The sequence below is a fragment of the Anguilla anguilla genome, chromosome 5 (genome assembly GCF_013347855.1).
Source record: "Anguilla anguilla isolate fAngAng1 chromosome 5, fAngAng1.pri, whole genome shotgun sequence".
Classification (NCBI taxonomy): domain Eukaryota; kingdom Metazoa; phylum Chordata; class Actinopteri; order Anguilliformes; family Anguillidae; genus Anguilla; species Anguilla anguilla.
In genome coordinates this window covers 26,367,351-26,386,693 of record NC_049205.1, presented here as the reverse complement: position 1 = coordinate 26,386,693, position 19,343 = coordinate 26,367,351, and the positions used below count along the sequence as shown (strand labels likewise).

Here is a 19,343-nt window from a genome sequence, read left to right as displayed (position 1 = left end):
ATTATTTATCTAGACATTGGCAGACTACAGCATAAATTGCGTCTTTTGTTTATATTCAATATTAGTAATTGCAGCGAGAAACTGCAGCTCTAGGTCGTTATGTGATGGTAGCAACGGAACGAAGCGGACTATATATGTATTAGGCTACCGTTATTATTTCATTATACCAGCGTGTTTTCGCGCGTTTGCACAGAAACTCAGAACCCATAAATAAAATGGTTTAGCTGTTTCTCAGCATAATAACGGATTTAAAGAGTAAACGAACTCACCTGTTATTGTCTTCAAATGGATCCATGTCAAAGAAAAGTAACGATTCATCCTCTCAAAGCTTTACCGTAGCGTATTATTTATGTAGACATTGGCAGAGTACAGTATAAATTGCGTCTTTTGTGAATATTCAATGTTAGAAATTGCAGCGAGAAACTGCAGCTGTAGACACAAGATAGTCTGTTATGTTATGGTAGCAACGGAACGAAGCGGACTATGTATTACCGTCATTGTTTTATTATACCAGCGTGTTTTCGCGCGTTTGCACAGAAACTCTAAAACTACCAATAAAATGGTTTAGCTTTTTCTCACCAAAATGACAGATTTAAAGACTTAACGAACTCACCCGATACTGTCTTCAAATGGATCCATGCCAAAGAAAAGTAATTATTCGTCCTCTCAGAAAGGTTTCACTGAAAAACTTTGGGTAGCCTATCCTAGCATGTACGCTAGGTGGCACTGTCAGACCGTGCTTTCACTGCTAAAAACTAGACCCTACGGTGTCGGATTACTTGCGTCGCCATGGTTGTCCCTTGCCGTAAAGAAGTTTACTCGATGTCGTAACCGTTTAGATTTGGAGCTCCAGCTTTTCCGCACCCCACCTAATGAAGAAGTCCAAATGGTGTGCAAACCATACGGCGGACATAGGTGCTCCCAATAGAAAAGTTGTAGAGCACAGTCAGATGCATCAGTCGATGAAGTTTTGTGTTGATCAGACTTACGATGTGGGAGTTATGACCTTTTAAAGTATGATCCTTTGTTATAGCGCCACCATCAGGCCGACATAGGTGATTTTTAGTGCTTGAGTAGTGGGGGGCCATAGGAACCCACCTGCCAAATTTGGTTGCTCTAGGACTTATGGTTGCTGAGCCTCAGACATTTTAGCGGAGAAAGCTGCCACGCCCCAACGATACAGTTAAAATGGCGGGAAAACAATATGGCGGACACGGGTAGTCCCAATGGCAAAAGTATAGAGCACGTTCAGAGGCATATATCTATAAAGTTTTGTGTTGATCTAACTTATGGTGTGGGAGTTATGGCCTGTTACGCAAAACCCTTTGTTATAGCGCCACCATCTGGCCGACGTACGTGGTTTTTAGTGCCTGAGTAGTGGGGGCCCATAGGAACCGACCTGCCAAATTTGGTTGCTCCAGGACTTATGGTTGCTGAGCCTCAGACACTTTTAGCGGAGAAAAATAATAATAAGAATTAAAGCCGCAAGCGGCGTTGGGAGGGGTCCAAGCATTGGCACCATCGCGCCCCCTATGGAGCGATTTTAAAATGGCTTTGTCCTCATGATCATATGCCTTCACCCAACATATGTACTGAATATCACGATGATCGTATAAAATATTGATGACTTGCGGCCAATTTTGAGCTAAGAGACGCTGTCGGATGACTTAGTTACGTCGCCATGGATGTGTCCGGGCCGCTTCCCGTCAAGGCCTTTACTATGTCGTAACACTTAGATGGCATGTCGTAACACTTAGATGGTCCGGCGTGTATGCACAGCTGCAGCGTTTCTGCGCCACAACTAAAAAAGGCGTCACTCTAGTGTTGTCACGATACCAAAATTTTGACTTTGATAGTGATACCAGGTTTAGTATTACGATACTCAATACTGAAATGATATTTGAAACTTAAACGATGCTAATTAGATACTCGGTACCTAACGATACTGAAATTACCTTAATAGATCAGAAACATAATGTCCACAAGGGTTGACCTCATTTTCTAATTCATGGTTTATTAACAACCTTTAAGTTGAAGCCTCTTCAACATATTAATATGCATAGGCCTATAGTGTTACAACACTGAACAATAGAAAAACATATATATATTTCAAAAATTGAACAGTTGTAAACTAAATAATCTTTAAAACAGGTCTTTCACCTTTAAATAGATTTAAAAACAGCATATTTTAATAACAATACAGCATCTATCTATAATAAAATATTTCCAAATTGGAACACCTATTGCTACTGAAGTGAACTAAGTCAAAGCTTGCGCTGAATCAAAGAGCTGAGTGCACAAGCACAAGTCACCTCACTTGGCAACCTTAGTTGCTACTGCCATCTAGCGAAGATTCTGACAAATTACACTTTTCATCCTCTCAATCAGTAATGCGGGAGACAATTTTCTGTGGCTTTTACATTTAACTCAAAACTACCGAACGTCGGAATATTCTAATACCGAACCGTTTATTTTTAATTTTTTTGAAATGTTTTTAAGTACCGAGAAAGTGCTGAAGTTTTGGTATACCGTGCAATACTACGTCAGACACATATTCCAATCCATTGCTCAGCTTAGCAGAGAATGCACATTTCAGAGCGCCACAGAGACAGATAGAATAATAACACATGAATGCACATTTCAAATAATAAATACGACATTGAGAAAAAACGGAAGAAAGACTGAATATCAACTCGCGAATTGCGTGCTGCGGGCAAAGAAGCCTACCGTTTTATTTATGTAGACATTGGCAGATGAGAAAATTTTCGGTTACGCTGACCTATAAAACGCTATTTCAAAAGCTAAATCAGACATGTTATACATCGTTAGAAAGCTTATAATCTCACCTACTGAATAAATGAATTGTCAATCAAGCCAAAGCAACAGGTGTGGTATTACGCACAGCTATTTTTGAAGGTAGCCTACCCAGTGATCAAAAATGCGCGTATATTTCGCCAACGGATTGTTCAAGACAATATATGACCTCTCATTCGCAAAAAGGACATCTCTACGCGTAAAACCGATGGTAAGATTGTATATTTATTAAATGTTTAGTCCCATATATTGACTTTAGAATGACATAGTATAAGGGAAAAAAACAAAATTGTCTCGTTTATTTCGTTATTCAGTGAGCAGCGTTTTCACTGCTGTATTGGCATATTTTAGGGCTAATGTCGGGTTTATCTTGTTGCTACGGAATATTGCATTACATTACATTACAGGCATTTGGCAGACGCTCGTATCCAGAGCGACGTACAACAAAGTGTATAACCATAACCAGGAATAAGTGTGCCGAAAACCCTAGAGAGAAATACCGCTCCAAGTGCAGGGAACAACCGCATAGTTCAACTTGGACCCAGTAGGTAAAACTGATTAACGCTAACACAAACAAGAACAGCAACAACGCAGTCTATGAAAACATTCAGGCAATAGTTAAGACGAGTTAAGACTAAGTCACCTACGGAACAACTACCTAGTTACAACCCTAAGCTTACAGTCAATGTAGAGATTAAATTGAGAATACGATTTCTCTCAGCACAATGACGGATTTAAAGACTAAACGAACTCACCCGATATTGTCTTCAAATGGACCGTATTATTTATTTAGACACTGGCAGACTACAGCATAAATTGCGTCTTTTGTTTACATTCAATATTAGTAATTGCAGCGAGAAACTGCAGCTGTAGGTCGTTATGTTATGGTAGCAACGGAACGAAGCGGACTATATATGTATTACCGTCATTGTTTTATTATACCACAACCCTAAGCTTACAGTCGATTTAGAGATTAAATTGAGGATACGATTTACAGCATGAATTGCGTCTTTTGTTTATATTCAATATTAGTAAATGCAGCGAGAAACTGCAGCTGTATGTCGTTATGTTAGCAACGGAACGAAGCGGACTATATATGTATTACCGTCATTGTTTTATTATACCACAACCCTAAGCTTACAGTCGATTTAGAGATTAAATTGAGGATACGATTTACAGCATGAATTGCGTCTTTTGTTTATATTCAATATTAGTAAATGCAGCGAGAAACTGCAGCTGTGGGTCGTTATGTTATGGTAGCAACGGAACGAAGCGGACTATGAGGCTACCGTCATTGTTGCATTATACCAGCGTGTTTTCGCGCGTTTGCACAGAAACTCAGAACCTATCAATAAAATGGTTTAGCTATTTCTCAGCATAATGACAGATTTAAAAATTAAACGATCTCTCCCGACCCTGTCTTCCAATGCTTCCCGACGGTCAGACCGTCACCTCACTGATAAAAACTAGACCCTACGGCAATATTTAAGACAAGTTAAGTCATCTACGAAACAACTACGTAGTTACAACCCTAAGCTTACAGTCGATTTAGAGATTAAATTGAGAGCACGATTTACAGCATAAATTGCGTCTTTTGTTTATATTCAATATTAGTAAATCCAGCGAGAAACTGCAGCTGTAGGTCATTATGTTATGGTAGCAACGGAACGAAGCGGACAAAATATGTATTAGGCTACCGTCATTGTTTCATTAGACCAGCGTGTTTTCGCGCGTTTGCACAGAAACTCAGAACCTATAAATAAAATGGTTTAGCTGTTTCTCAGCGTAATGACAGACTCAAAGACTTAACGAACTCACCCGATACTGTCTTCAAATGGATCCATGCCAAAGAAAAGTAATTATTCATCCTCTCAGAAATCTTTTACTTTTGGTAGCCTATCCTAGCATGCACGCTAGGTGGCAGTGTAAGACCGCCCTTTCACTGATAAAAACTAGACCCTACGGTGTCGGATTACTTGCGTCGCCATGGTTGTCGCTTGCCGTAAAGAAGTTTACTCGACGTCGTAATCGTTTGGATTTGGAGCTCCAGCTTTTCCGCACCCCACCTAATGAAAAAGTCCAAATGGTGTGCAAACCATATGGCGGACATAGGTGCTCCCAATAGGAAAGTTGTAGAGCACATTCAGATGCATCAGTCGATGAAATTTTGTGTTGATCTGACTTACGGTGTGGGAGTTATGGCCTTGTAAAGTATGACCTTCGTGTTATAGCGCCACCATCTGGCCAACATAGGTGAATTTTAGTGCCTGAGTAGTGGGGGGCCATAGGAACCCACCTGCCAAATTTGGTTGGTCTACAATTTATGGTTGCTGAGCCTCAGACATTTTAGCGGAGAAAACTGCCACGCCCCAACTAAAAAGTCTAAATGGCGGGCAAACAATATGGCGGACATAGGTGGGGCCAATGGCAAAGTTGTAGAGCACGTTCAGATGCATATGTCGATGAAGTTTTGTGTTGATCTAACTTATGGTGTGGGAGTTATGGCCTTGTACGCGTTACCCTTTGTTATAGCGCCACCATCTGGCTGACATACGTGATTTTTAGTGCCTGAGTAGTGGGGGCCCATAGGAACCCACCTGCCAAATTTGGTTGCTCCAGGACTTACGGTTGCTGAGCCTCAGACACTTTTAGCGGAAAAAAATAATAATAAGAATAATAATCCTAACAGATACAATAGGGTTCCACCAGCTTCGCTGCTTGGACCCCTAATAATCCTAACAGATACAATAGGGTTCCACCAGCTTCGCTGCTTGGACCCCTAATAATAATAATCCTAACAGATACAATAGGGTTCCACCAGCTTCGCTGCTTGGACCCCTAATAATAATAATCCTAACAGATACAATAGGGTTCCACCAGCTTCGCTGCTTGGACCCCTAATAATAATAAGAATAATCCTAACAGATACAATAGGGTTCCACCAGCTTCGCTGCTTGGACCCCTAATAATCCTAACAGATACAATAGGGTTCCACCAGCTTCGCTGCTTGGACCCCTAATAATTCTAACAAATACAATAGCGTTTCACCAGCTTCGCTGCTTGGACCCCTAACAAGGCTGACAACAAGCTAACTACCACGTCCGAGGTCCCACTCTAGCTTGCCAAATTGTGCTGATAAGTTCTTTGGAGCTTGAGCCCAATCCTCAAAGCAGTCTTTACTGAAAATGATGAGACCACATAGGATACCCCTCATTTAGCATAGCTGCTGCTAATACAGTTGAGAACAAAAGTTTACATACACCCAGGTTAAAGATATTCAAACTCAGTTTTTCACAACTCTGTACATTTCATTTTACCGTACATTTCTTTTGGCAAGTGAATTAGGGCATCTACCTTGTTCACATCAAAGGTAGTTTTAAAACAATTGATTAGAGACAGATTTATTTCAGCTTTAATTCACTATATCAGAATTCCAGTGGGTTAACAATTTACATACACCAAGTTGACTGTCTCTTTAAACAGTCTGGACGATTCCAGAAACTGATGTAATGACTTTTTAGAAGCTTGTGATTGGCCAATTGTCATAATTAGGAGTTAATTGGCACCTGTGGCTGTATTTAAGGGCCTACCTTTAGAGCCACTGCCTTTTTGCCCTTGAAACCATGGGGAAATCCAAGCAACTCAGCCTAAACCTCAGAAAAAAAAAATTGTGGACCTCCACAAGTCTGGTTCCTCCTTAGGAGCAATTTCCAAACAACTGAAGGAATCACGAGAGTCTGTACAAAGAATTGTATGCAAATTAAAAATCTTGGGACTACACATCCTTCAGGAAGGAGGCACAAATTAACTCCCAGGGATGAAGGAACTTTGGTCCAAAAGGTTCCAAGACAACAACAAAGGAACTGGTGAAGGAGTTGGAGGCATCAGGTACCTAAGTATCTGTAGTTAAAAAAGCCAGAATGAAGTTTGCAGGTGATCACCAGGACAAAGACCTAGCCTTTTGGAACAGTGTTCTCTGGTCAGATGAAACAAAAACTGTTTGGCCATAAAGATCAGTGCTATGTATGGAGGAAAAAGGGTGGGGCTTTTAATCCGAAGAACACCATCCCAACTGTGAAGCATGGGGGTGGCAGCATCATGTTGTGGGGGTGTTTTGCTGGAAAAGGGACATGTGCACTTCAGTAAATAGATGGCATAATGAGGAAGGAGGATTATCTAGAAATACTGAAGCAACACCTCAAGACATCAGCTAGAAAGTTAAAACTTGGTCGCAATTGGGCCTTCCAGCAGGACAGTGATCCTAAGCATACCTCCAAAGTTGGAACAAAATGGCCTAAAGACGACAAAGTGAAAGTATTGGAGTGGCCATCACAAAGCTCTGACTTTAATCCCATAGAAAATTTGTGGACTGAACTGAAAAAGCATGTCCGAACAAGGAGGCCCACAAACCTCCAGTTAGACCAGTTCTGTCAGGAGGAGTAGGCAAAAATTCCAGCAAAGTTGTGAGAAGCTTGTGGAAGGCTACCCCAAGCGTTTGATTAAAGTTAAGCAATTAAAAGGTAATGCCACCAAATACTAACAAAGTGTGTGTAAACTTTTGACCCACTGAAAATCTAATATAGTAAGAGCTGAAATAAATCAGTCTCTTAGCCATTATTTTGAAATGTGACCTCTTATGGAAATGAAGTAGATTCCCTAACTGACTTAACGCAGGAAATGTATGGTAACATGAAATTTGTGCAGTTGTGAAAATTGAGTTTGAATGTCTTTAGTCTAGGTGCATGTAAACTTTTGGCCTCAACCATATAATCAATAAAGTGTGGTGCGTTTTGGCCAAATTTTGGATCACACGATGATGCAGGGAATGGTAATACATTAGTCTAGACTATATACTTTCGTCTAATATATTAGAGAAGACTTTATACTTTAATCTAAGTATTGCAAAGTATTACTTATTTTATCCCTTACCTTTTTCCTCTCCAGTGCCAGCTCTAGCTCCATAGTGTCTTCCTCAGCTTCCTCTTCCTCTGCATCTGAGCTTTCCACTGATTGTGTCCTACTGCCCCGGGTTCCCAGGGAATGAGACTCCATGTCTTCAGGAAAAGGTGATCCAAGGCAGTGGCCCCCTTCTCCCTCCACATCCTGCCTGCTGTCAGGCCCCTCTTCCACCTGGCCAAGCACCTTCTTCCTCCATATCTCTTCTGCTTCCTTCACCTCTTCAGGTATAAGTGGAGCTAGGAGAGAGGCAGCCACACCTCTCTCCTCTTCCTTCTCACAGGTCAGGGCTACAACACTTTCCATCACCTCCTGCTGAGATGAGACTTCAGTTATACACTCAGGTCCTAAACATCTTAATGCATAAATTACAACCATCTCCATAAAATTTTATGACCAAAATTTTTTCTACCAACAGTAGATTTTTAAAAACAATTCTGAAACTAACAGGAAACCAGTGCAAGGCATTGAGTACTAGGGTAACGTGATCATACTTTTTAGTCCTAGAAAAATCCTGGCCAATGCATTTTGAATCAGCTACAAATTGTTAAATAATATAGCCGGGGAGGCCAGAAAACAAGGAGTTGCAGTAGTCCAGTCTAGTGTAGTTAAAAGCATGGACTGTGGACTTCCCAGCAACCACAAGTGATAAAAATGATCATATTCTCTATGGCTATGTCCCAAACCGCATACTTCCATGCTCCGAGTGCGCATAGCGAGCATGCCTCCATCTTGGAGTGTGAGTACAAATCGAAGTGTGGTAGTGCGGAACATGGATAAAGTATCTGGATGCGCACTCCGTTTTATCAAAATGTTAAGTGTGCATCCATGCATGCATGTTCCGACTGGGAACAATCCCATGATTCCTTTTGAGAAAACTGTCAAGAACAACGGTAATGGCGGATGACAGTAGTGTGGTCGCTGCCTGTCTTGGATTGGAAACTATGCCATGGGAAAACGGTAGAGAGTGAGGAGTTTGTATATAAATTAAGTGGTACAGTGTTAATGAATAACGCAATATGTAAAGTATGAGTTGTTTTTTTTAGTTTAAGCATATGTAATTTTAACGAGTGTAGCGAGCTATATTGACTACATTGGTGCTGATCGGGTCCCGTTTTGAATAATAAACTGTCATCTTATGCTCACCACAGCCCATCTTCTCTCCATTCAATTGGAAATATACCCCCCACCTATGGAGCTGCCACCACAAACATGACAGGCTCCATATCTGTTGCCTGACTGTTTATTATGGGGTTGACAGTTAACTGAAAGCTACCCAAACTACGATTAATATTTTCCAAGGTATCGTTGCCTTCCACTGCTCTTCTGGCAGCAAAAAGGAGAATTCATTTTAAGTGGCTAGCTGCATAAAGGTCGCTGATATTACTGGTTTACAGGTTATATCAGAATATTTCTGTAATATATAGCCTACTACTGATAGTGAGAGCACCTATCGTACAGGTTCACTCGATAGACAGGAAAAGACTGCTTAACAGATTTGCAACTGCATATAAAATAGGTGAAATATCGGTAACAACCTGTACCTAGTTATGTAGAAAAAAATGTCCTTGTTATCCTCCTGATTGTTTTTTCAGTACTTCAGCAATTTTTTTCTGTGCCGGCAAATGTCAGAGGTCGCCCAGCACTAGTTTTAGTGTCTAAGGGGCGTGTATCGACCATCCCAAAGAGATTGATGGAACTTGTCTTTATACTTGAGATCATATTGTAGAAGTGTCCCGTCTTGTGTCTCCTGTGTATTTCAGGTTAATATGAAAAAGGGCGATCCCTACCAGCATTTCTTGCAATCTGTTAGATATTCACAGTTGTAACCCAAGTCGCAGGAAGCAAAATAGCCATTAGCAAAGCAGTTGGAAACTGCGAGGCGACATTTGCACCAATGTACTTAATGGTCGCGATTAAAGAATTCTAAGCGAGGTTAAAGGTTATGGGTCAGATGTCGTCAAAAAGTGCATCCAACTCAATTAACTGTTTTTCCGTGCTACTGTACTTCCATGGTTCAGAGTGCATAGTCCCAAGCATTGCCTGGAGTGCGTATTCCTGAGCACGGTAGTGTGGAGCATGGCAGTTTGCGGTTTCGGACAGCCATTATTTTTAGGCTGAAAGATTGAGACTTTGGTAATGGGTTTTAAATGTGATTTCATACCTAGCTCTAGAGTCTAAAATCACCCAAAGATTCCAAACAACAGACTACCAGTTTTCTTTTGTATATCAGCCATTCAGTAAGTTAGAACCCCAACTATGGAGGTTTCCCCAGGCTTAATACTAATGGACAGCTGTGTATCATCAGCATAACTATGGAAAGACACACCATTACTACAAATAATATCACCGAGTGGGAGCATGCACAGCGAGAACTGCAAAGGGACAAGAATTGATCCTTGTGGAACACCACAAGTTACACGGACTTTCATTGACTCAGACTCATCAAGAGAAACTGTTCCCGATAGTCCAACTCTGTTTTTAAGGTGATTTATTAAGATTTTATGGTCCACTGTATCAAAAACAGCAGTTAAATCTAAAGGAATCAAAAGTGTTAAGTATCTAGCCTCTGCAGTTAGCTGCAAGACACTGACGACTTTATTTAGAGCAGTCTCTGTACTGTGATAAGACCGAAATCCTGACTTGAACTTTGAGAAGGTTAGGTGTCATTTAGAAATTGTCCAAGTTATTTTAAAACAATCTTTTCAAAAACTTCACCAAAAAAGAGAGGTTTGAAATTGGTCTGTGACTACTTAATAGAATTGTCATGATTAGCCTTTTTGAGCATAGGATTAACAACAGCCGTTGTCAAGATAGCTGGAAAAATCTCTGCGCAAAGTGAGGAATTGGAAGTCCATCCCATCATTTTTCAAATGGGGGGTGGGAGAAAGGTGAAGGGGTAGTTAAAATTGTCTGAAATCTTATCTACCTTAAGTTATTTAAAAACCACAGGTAGCCTAATTCCATTGGCCTGTTGTGTAACTAAAATCTGAAGAAAAACACATTTTAAACATTTAAAATCCCAAGTTATTCATACATGAAAAACACTGTCTATAAACCCATTAATTCAAACTTGAACAATCTAGGTCTGTCATTAAAAACACTGATATCAAAATTAGGTTACAAGTTACAATGTTGGATATCTTAGCTCAAGCAAATTAAGCAAGCCGTATTACAAATGTAGTCATGTGGATAATTAAATATTCTATGCATGCATGTATAATCCCTAACAATGGACTTTAAACACACTTCAAATACAGTAATAATATAAAATGTAATATGAAATTTTTTTTATTTGATTTCTTAAACTTTATTTGTAAATAGTTAATTTACTGAGAACTTCAGTACACAATGAAATGAGGCTAAACCATAGTCCACAATCAACTTAGGGTGAACCATAGTATACAATCAACAGAAGGTAAATCAGAGTACATAAACTGTGGGTAAACCACAGAATATAATCAAATGTGAGTAAAGCACAGTCCACAATCAAAGGGCAACCAACCTTTTTCCCCTCACTCTTCGGTATAGGTGCAGTAACAGAAACAACAGGACTCTGCTCAGGGTAAACTGTAGAGCCCTGATGTGTGGTGCTGCCATTAATTGGCAAACCCGAACTACAATAAATAAAAAAATACAATGAAGTTAATGTCAAATCCCTCTTATAGTATCAATGTTACCGTGAAAAGTACATATGCAAAAATTATGCCGGTAAAAAAAAAAAAAAAAAAAAAAACTTACCTGTCTATGTACTGCTGCAAGCCCAACACCTGGTGGGCCAGATAGTGAGGCAGCTGCCAGGCAACCTCATTGGTCTGTGTGTTCCAATAGTAGTAACAGCCAGTGTTCTCATCCCACACTTCCTGCCAGTCTCCCATCTCCACCCCCACTAGAACAAAGCACATACACAACCACAGACATACCAGGTCACATCAAACAGGGTGGACATGGCTTCTCCCATATTTAGTTTAAGTGGTTGGTAAAGTGTCAGTATAGAAACTGATGGTTAATAAAAAATAAATAAATACAAAAAGCCCAGGCAGCTAAGGACGACACCAACCATTGAGAAACCAGTTAAATTAATTACATATGGTCATAAGACAAACATATACATGCTCTCTCACAAGTTATAAATAAAATATTTGCTACAGTTTGCAGTGATTTGACACCCAAAGCAGTAGTATTAAAATTAACTCCTGAAACAATCCCTGTTCACTTCATACCAGTGTCACCATTAAATAGTTGTGAGGGTCACTATTGAGGCATGAGCTAGGTGACGAGCTGGGGACAAGGTGACAAAGATGGAAAGAAAGAACTGTGAGTGGGAGGGCCCACGGGGGAGGCACAAAGTCAAACAAAAAAACATAACTGCAAGTAGAATACTATCTTTTTATACTGCCAAAAAATTGATCTAAAGGTAGGCGTGGTGGAGAGCATAGAGATTTATGAAGAATTATTAATAATTCAAAAAACAAGTGCAATTATTTGTTGCCTGCAATTGCTTAACCAACAAACTTGCTATCTGTCAAAACAACTGCAATAAAAGCAAGCAGGCAATTAACCCTTTCTAATTCTAATTAAATAAAAGGCCATTTTGTCCGGTTTGCACTGCTCTGAAATAAACGAGAGCAGTGCAACACACGTCAGTGACATGGATGACTGCAGTATTTAAAGGGCACAAGTACATCAACACTAGTTGTATCAAAGCCAGTTATGAGAAATGATTCATGGTACACACTAGGGGTTTCACCAACTAGTCGACTACTAGACTAGTCGACTACTAGATCCACTAGTCAGCACTGTGGGAAGAAGTCGACTAGTTGTCCTGTCGTGGACAACACTGAAAAATGGCGGCTACCGCGGCAGCAGCTAACAACGCAGCAAGAGGTCCCAGAAAGCAGTGTGCTCCAGGTTCAGCATTCATCAGCAGTCTGGAAATACTTTACAAACGATGACACAAATTCCAGTTAACTGCAAGTTGTGCCAGACTACCCTGAACACCATCACCCGCCATACTGCGAAAGCAACCCAAGACTTTTTTAAGGCAAAGAAGTGGAATGTTCTGCAATGGCCAAGTCAATCACCTGACCTGAATCCAATTGAGCATGCATTTCACTTGCTGAAGGCAAAACGCTCCAAGAACAAGCAGGAACTGAAGACAGCTGCAGTAGAGGCCTGGCAGAGCATCACCAGGGAAGAAACCCAGTGCCTGGTGATGGCTATGGGTTCAAGACTTCAGGCAAGACTTCAAAGGATTTGCAACCAAGTATTAAAAATGACAATTTAATTTATGATTATGTTAGTCTGTCCAATTACTTTTGAGCCCCTAAAATGGGGGGGGGGGGGGGGGGGGGAGGGGCTATGTATAAAAATGGCTGTAATTCCTACATTGTTCATACCATATTTTTGACAAAACCCTTAAATTAAAGCTGAAAGTCTACACTTAAATCACATCTTGATTGTTTCATTTCAAATCCATTGTGGCATACAGAGCCAAAATGATGAAAATTGTGTCACTGTCCAAATACTTATGGACCAGACTGTACATTAGTTTACAAGTAAATGCAGATTGTTCTCAAACATGTGCACTGCCTCTTTAACAAAAGCAGATTAATGGCATCTGTGGTGAGCCACCTAGATGTGAGTGTTGAGCTGGGCGATTATATAAACAACCCCAAAACAAAGGAACTCTAAGGAGGGCTTGTTTTAACCCTCTGGGGTCTGAGGGTAAAATGAGGCACACTGGTGATAGTGCCGTGCTCTGACATTTGGGTAAATTTCATCACCTTTATATGCAGTGATTCCAAAGTGTTTCATATCTCTGTTTTCAGCACAAACTCAGCTACAATAATATGGCAGCAGTAAGTAGGTCATAATCATATGTGATTACAAATTACTCTAAAAACACACAAACTGTAAACAGTAGTTTTGAACATGCACAGGAATGTTGTAATAAAACACACTAAACAATTGTAACTAAGATTTTTGGTCACTGAACTGTGTTCATCAAGGTCTTGGGTATCAAAAGATGACAAAATATTTTAGCAAATCCAATGAGAAATATAAAATAAATTGAGAATGGGAGGGCAAATGGCCTTTCTGTAATGAATATGCATTGGGTAGGAGGACCTGCCAGCTAAGTAGGCTATTCACACCTGGCCGCATGCCTCCCCACCACTAAGACAAAGACTCAGTGAGCCATTTAGAAGACAAAAACAAAGACATCTTTTGATTTTCAGAACATTTATTGAAGCAAACTATACGCATGGAAGATGAGATGAGACTGGTGTACTCTTGCACCGCTTGCGTGGCCTCTTGTGGTGAACTAGGCCGTGTTTCCTGATCAGCATCTCTGTAAATATGATAAAAACAAAATTGTTAGGAAATGTGACATCAAATCAAACTTTATTTATATAGCACATTTCCTTCAACAGGTGAAAATTAAATGTGCTTTACAAAAAAGGGGCAAACCACTAACTAATGAAAACAAAACTTAGGAAGTGTGACATGGTTACATCATATACAAACAAAGAACCAAACAAACACAACCAGACGCAGAGAGGTAGCCTATAATTTTGAGAAGCAATGGTTAGAATCGTTCGTAGTGTGGGAATTTACAAGCGCGCATATTAGTGAATATTCCTACGAACACACAGAGAATGTAATACAGCACACATTTACAAATAATGCAAGCTATCAACGAAACAACATTAGCTAAACTAAATAAACATTTATATTCCAGCTCAACTACACGTAACTCATCAATAACAATGCCTCAATCTGAAGTAGGCTAGGTCTGTTTAGCTAAGTAGTTATTATATTGCTATTTCCTGAATTTACTTACAGTATGCTAATATCGATTGTGCGAGGACATCAGTTTTAGAATCCTAGCCACGCCACTACACGCCAGGCATGGGCTATTTATTACCAATATGATCGAAAAAAATACAGTCTACCTGCTACTTCTAACACAACCAGACGCAGAGAGCCTAGCCTATAATTCTGAGATGCAATAGTTTGAATCGTTCGTAGTGTGGGAATTTACAAACGCGCATATTGCTGGATATTCCTACAAGCACAGAGATACGTTGCAATACAGTACACATATTTACCAATATGATCATAAGAAATATACTTACTCATGAAGTTGATCCTCAGCTGGATCAGTTCGCTGTTCGAAATGACACCGCTCTTCATCAGTGTCGGCTTCCGGACGGACCATTTTCCAAAATTGAACGAAATGTTTACCTCAAAAGAAGTGAATTATGCTACACTTTGACATTCTATCCTGCTTTCGCAGGCTTGGCATTTCTCACATGGATCTCGCATCGCCCCTCCCCTGCTCTCCTTCTATGGAGAGTAGTTATAATGTTGTTAACATGTGAATGCGATTTGAGCGGACTTCCTGCTGAGCGAAATTCACTTAAGCCGCGTTTCCACCGCAGGAACTAGGAACCTTTTGAGGAACTCGGTGCGTTTCCACCGCAGGAACTAGGGTCTAAATTTAGTTCCGGGGGCTTTATCTTACCCCCAAAAATGTCCTGCTCGGGGGGTAGTACTTTCCGAAAGTACAGGAACCTTTTGGGTGGAGCTTGCAGCGCTGAACATTTCTGATTGGTCGAGTACTCGCAGAATTTTTGTGTGTTTATTTTCAACCGTCATGTTTAAAAATATGCAGCCGCAAAACGATTTATTTTCATAATAACTTCAAATCAAACTTGTATGTTATGCGGCGCAGTAGCCTAGTTTTGGTTATAGCCTGCCAACGTCTTGGAATTATAACATGTGCTCTTCTGTTCTTTTCTTGCTTTAGTATTCGTTTTATAAAATGCTAAGCATTCGTGCTGGGACAGCATATTACGTACCAAAACATTCAAACGGATTAATTCGGTTTCTGAATATTTTCTTCCGGATTTTCTTTGTTAGCCCGTTGTAATTGACTCAAAACGTTTGATACAGTTATGTGAGGTAGGCTATGCGGTAGTTCTGCGTAATTAACATTGGTGATACAGTAAAAGCAAACTGGAAATCACCTTCCGCACTTTTTGTCAGGGTAAAATAACAGGTTAATTCTAGTAATCGTCCCTTTAGCTTTTTCAGACTGCCGTAATTTTACTGCCATTCTTCAATTCCACGAAAAGACCAGGAAGACGATGGGACTAATTTATGGTGCATGGTTCGCATCTGGAGGGCACACTTCGCTGCTCGGCTAGCAGTAACTTCGAAGGAAAGCAAACGGTGGCTGTACCACTACTAATTTAGATTTTCATGCAAGTCCGAGTTTTCGTTCTATTCTTGTCATTTTGCGATTAGCCTATATGGAATTGACGATGAGAAAGTAATCAAACAGCAAATTGTTTACAACGTGTGCATGTTTTCTGCTGTTGTTGCCAGTTATATTGGAAATGTGAATGCATTCTGTCGCCTCAGATGTCAAGACATGAAAGTGAATGTTCGCATAAAAACATAATGAATGTGTTTGAGAGGATATATAAAACAGTTACAATCTGACTATTGGCCTGTTATATCCTATTTGTTGCATAACGACGGTCCAAGTTCAACTACCAACGACAGTTTTGCTTGACAACGGTAAAATATGCCCAAACGGCTGCAGAAGAATATTTCAATTCCAGGTGATTAAATTGATAAAAATCAATAAATACAAAATTAACCATATATAGTCATTGTTGGTAACCCGTTGTATACAAGTGGAATAAACCCCTCCGGGCTGTCCCGGTTATTAGAAAATAATGTAGGCTACTTCGGTGGTAGTAGCTATGGGGTTACAGAAGAAATCATAGGACAGATGGACCGACGACAACGTCGCTTTTTCATACGTCAGTGGGCTAATTTGCCTAATCTTCGCGGGACTTTAGACCGCGGTGGAAACGCAGACAACCATGGGCTGAAGGAACCTTTTAGTTCCTTGAAAAGTAGTTCCTGGGACTAAAAGTTCCGGGTACTTTTGGTGGAAACGTGGCTATAGTAATGAGTAAGGATTAATGAATCATACATGGTTTAATTAATCAAATTTAGAACTTTTAAAACAATTCATATTATTTGTCAATGGGCGCATTGTAAAGTCGCGATTCTAAGGTTTCTGTTAATGTTTTTGTTGCGTCTGTATGATAACAACTCGTGAAGTTAATCATCCAAATAGAAACGAAAGTTCATTTACTCTTGCCGAGCTCCGCCGGTGGAGCTCTCGACCCCAGAGGGTTAAAGCGGAAAGGCCCATGTAATTTCACATTATTTTACATTACATTTATTTGGCAGACTCTTTCATCCAAAGCAACATACAATAAGATCATACCAAAGGTCACTGGAACAACTACAAAACAAAGGTCCAATTAAAGCCGCAAGCGGCGTTGGGAGGGGTCCAAGCATTGGCACCATCGCGCCCCCTATGGAGCGATTTTAAAATGGCTGTGTCCTCATGGTCATACGCCTTCACCCAACATATATACTGAATATTGTGATGATCGTATAAAAAATAGATGAATTATGGCCAATTTTGTGCTAAGAGACGCTGGCTGATGACTTAGTTGAGTCGCCATGGATGTGTCCTGACAGCTTCCCGTTAAGGCCTTGACTATGTCGTAACATTTAGATGGCATGTCGTAACACTTAGATGGCCGAGCGTGTATGTACAGCTGCAGCGCTTCCCTGCCGCAACGATACCAAAATTTTGACTTTGATAACAATACCAGGTTTAGTATCACGATATTCGATACTGATTCAATACTCGGTACCTAACGATACTGAAATTACCTTAATAGATCAGAAACGTAATGTCCACAAGGGTTGACCTCATTTTCTAATTCATGGTTTATGAACAACCTGGTTCATTAACAACCTTTAAGTTGAAGCCTGTGCAACATATGAATATGCATAGGCCTATAGTGTTACAACACTGAACATTGGAGAAATATGTTAAATATATTTCAGAAATTAAACAGTTGTAAACGAAATAATCTTTAAAACAGGTCTTTCACCTTTAAATAGATTTAAAAACAGCATATTTTAATAACAATAAAGCATCTATCTATAATAAAATATTTCCAAATTGGAACACCTATTGCTACTGAAGTGAACTGAGTCAAAGCTTGCGCTGTATCAGGGAAGTGAATGCACAAGCGCAGGTCACCTCACTTGGCAACCTTAGTTGCTACTGCCATCTAGCGAAGATTCTGACAAACTACACTTTTCATCCTCTAAATCAGTAATGCGGGAGACACATTTCCCTGGCTTTTACATTTGACGCAGAACTACCGAACGTTGGAAAATTCAAATACGAAACCGTTTTTTTTTTTGTTTTTTTTAAGTACCGAGAAAGTGCTGAAGTTTTGGTATACCGTGCAACACTACGCCAGACACATATTCCAATCCATTGCTCAGTTTAGCAGAGAATGCACATTTCAAAGCGCCTCAGAGACAGATAGAATGATAACACATAAATACACATTTCAAATAATAAATACGACATTGAGAAAAAACGAAACAAAAAACGAAACAAAAGATGAGTTATCAAGTCGCGACCTACACGCAGAGCAGCCGACCGTTTTATTTATTTATTGGCAGATGAGAAGCAACAGGAATCACAAACGGATTGTCCATGACAATATATGACCACTCAGTCGCAAAAGGGACATCTCTACACATAAAACCAATGGTAAGATTGTATATTTATTCAATGTTTAGTCCCAGATATTGTCCTATCCTATCCGCTTCTGTTTTGCGTCAGAAAACGATGTCAGATAGGTCTATCAGCAAAGAAATGGCTTAGCTATGCCCCGAAGTCCTCAATAATAATAGTACTCTCCAAGAAATTATGAAAATCGTTGACAGCGTTTCGTTAAGTGCATCGTCTTTAATGCTACGCCACAGTGAATGCGCAAGTGAATGCGATAAGAAAACATTCTGTTACGCTGAACTATAAAACAACATTCCAAATGCAAAATCAGACATGTTATACATCGTTAGAAAGCTTATACTCTCACCTACTGAATAAATGAACTGTCATTCAAGCCAAATTGTACTAAAAACAGCGACAACGCCATAAGCAACAGGAATCACAAACGGATTGTCCAAGACAATATATGACCACTCATTCGCAAAAGGGACATCTCTACGCGTAAAACCGATGGTAAGATTGTAGGCTATATTTATGAAATGTTTAGTCCCAGATATTGACTGTAGAATGACATGGTATAATTTTTTTTTTTTTTAATTGTGTCGTTTATTTCGTTATTCAGTGAGCAGCGTTTTCACTGCTGTACTGGCATATTTCAGGGCTAACGCCGGGTTTATCTTGTTGCTACGGAATATTACATTAGCCTACATGACAGGCATTTGGCAGACGCTCTTATCCAGAGCGACGTACAACAAAGTGTATAACCATAACCAGGAATAAGCGTGCCGAAAACCATAGAGAGAAATACCGTTCCAAGTGCAGGGAACAACTGCATAGTTCAACTTGGACCCTGTAGGTTAAACTGATTAACGCTAACACAAACAAGAACAGCAACAACGCAGTCTATGAGAACATTCAAGCAATAGTTAAGACGAGTTAA

At 40.0% G+C, this 19,343-nt stretch overlaps 1 protein-coding gene across 4 annotated transcripts in view; it reads right to left on the bottom strand.

Annotated features, from left to right (window-relative positions):
• The window catches only part of fnbp4 (formin binding protein 4), a 145,616-nt gene that overhangs the window by 88,183 nt on the left and 38,090 nt on the right, over positions 1–19,343 (bottom strand). For 3 of the 4 annotated variants that reach the window (XM_035417758.1, XM_035417756.1, XM_035417759.1), the window contains exons 5-7: positions 11,512–11,659; positions 11,276–11,387; positions 7,744–8,085 (exon numbers count right to left, since the gene is read on the bottom strand). In XM_035417758.1, the coding sequence (XP_035273649.1) occupies positions 7,744–8,085; positions 11,276–11,387; positions 11,512–11,659 (602 nt within the window). The remainder of the gene's footprint in view (positions 1–7,743; positions 8,086–11,275; positions 11,388–11,511; positions 11,660–19,343) is intronic. The other variant, XM_035417757.1, reaches the window with a different exon arrangement.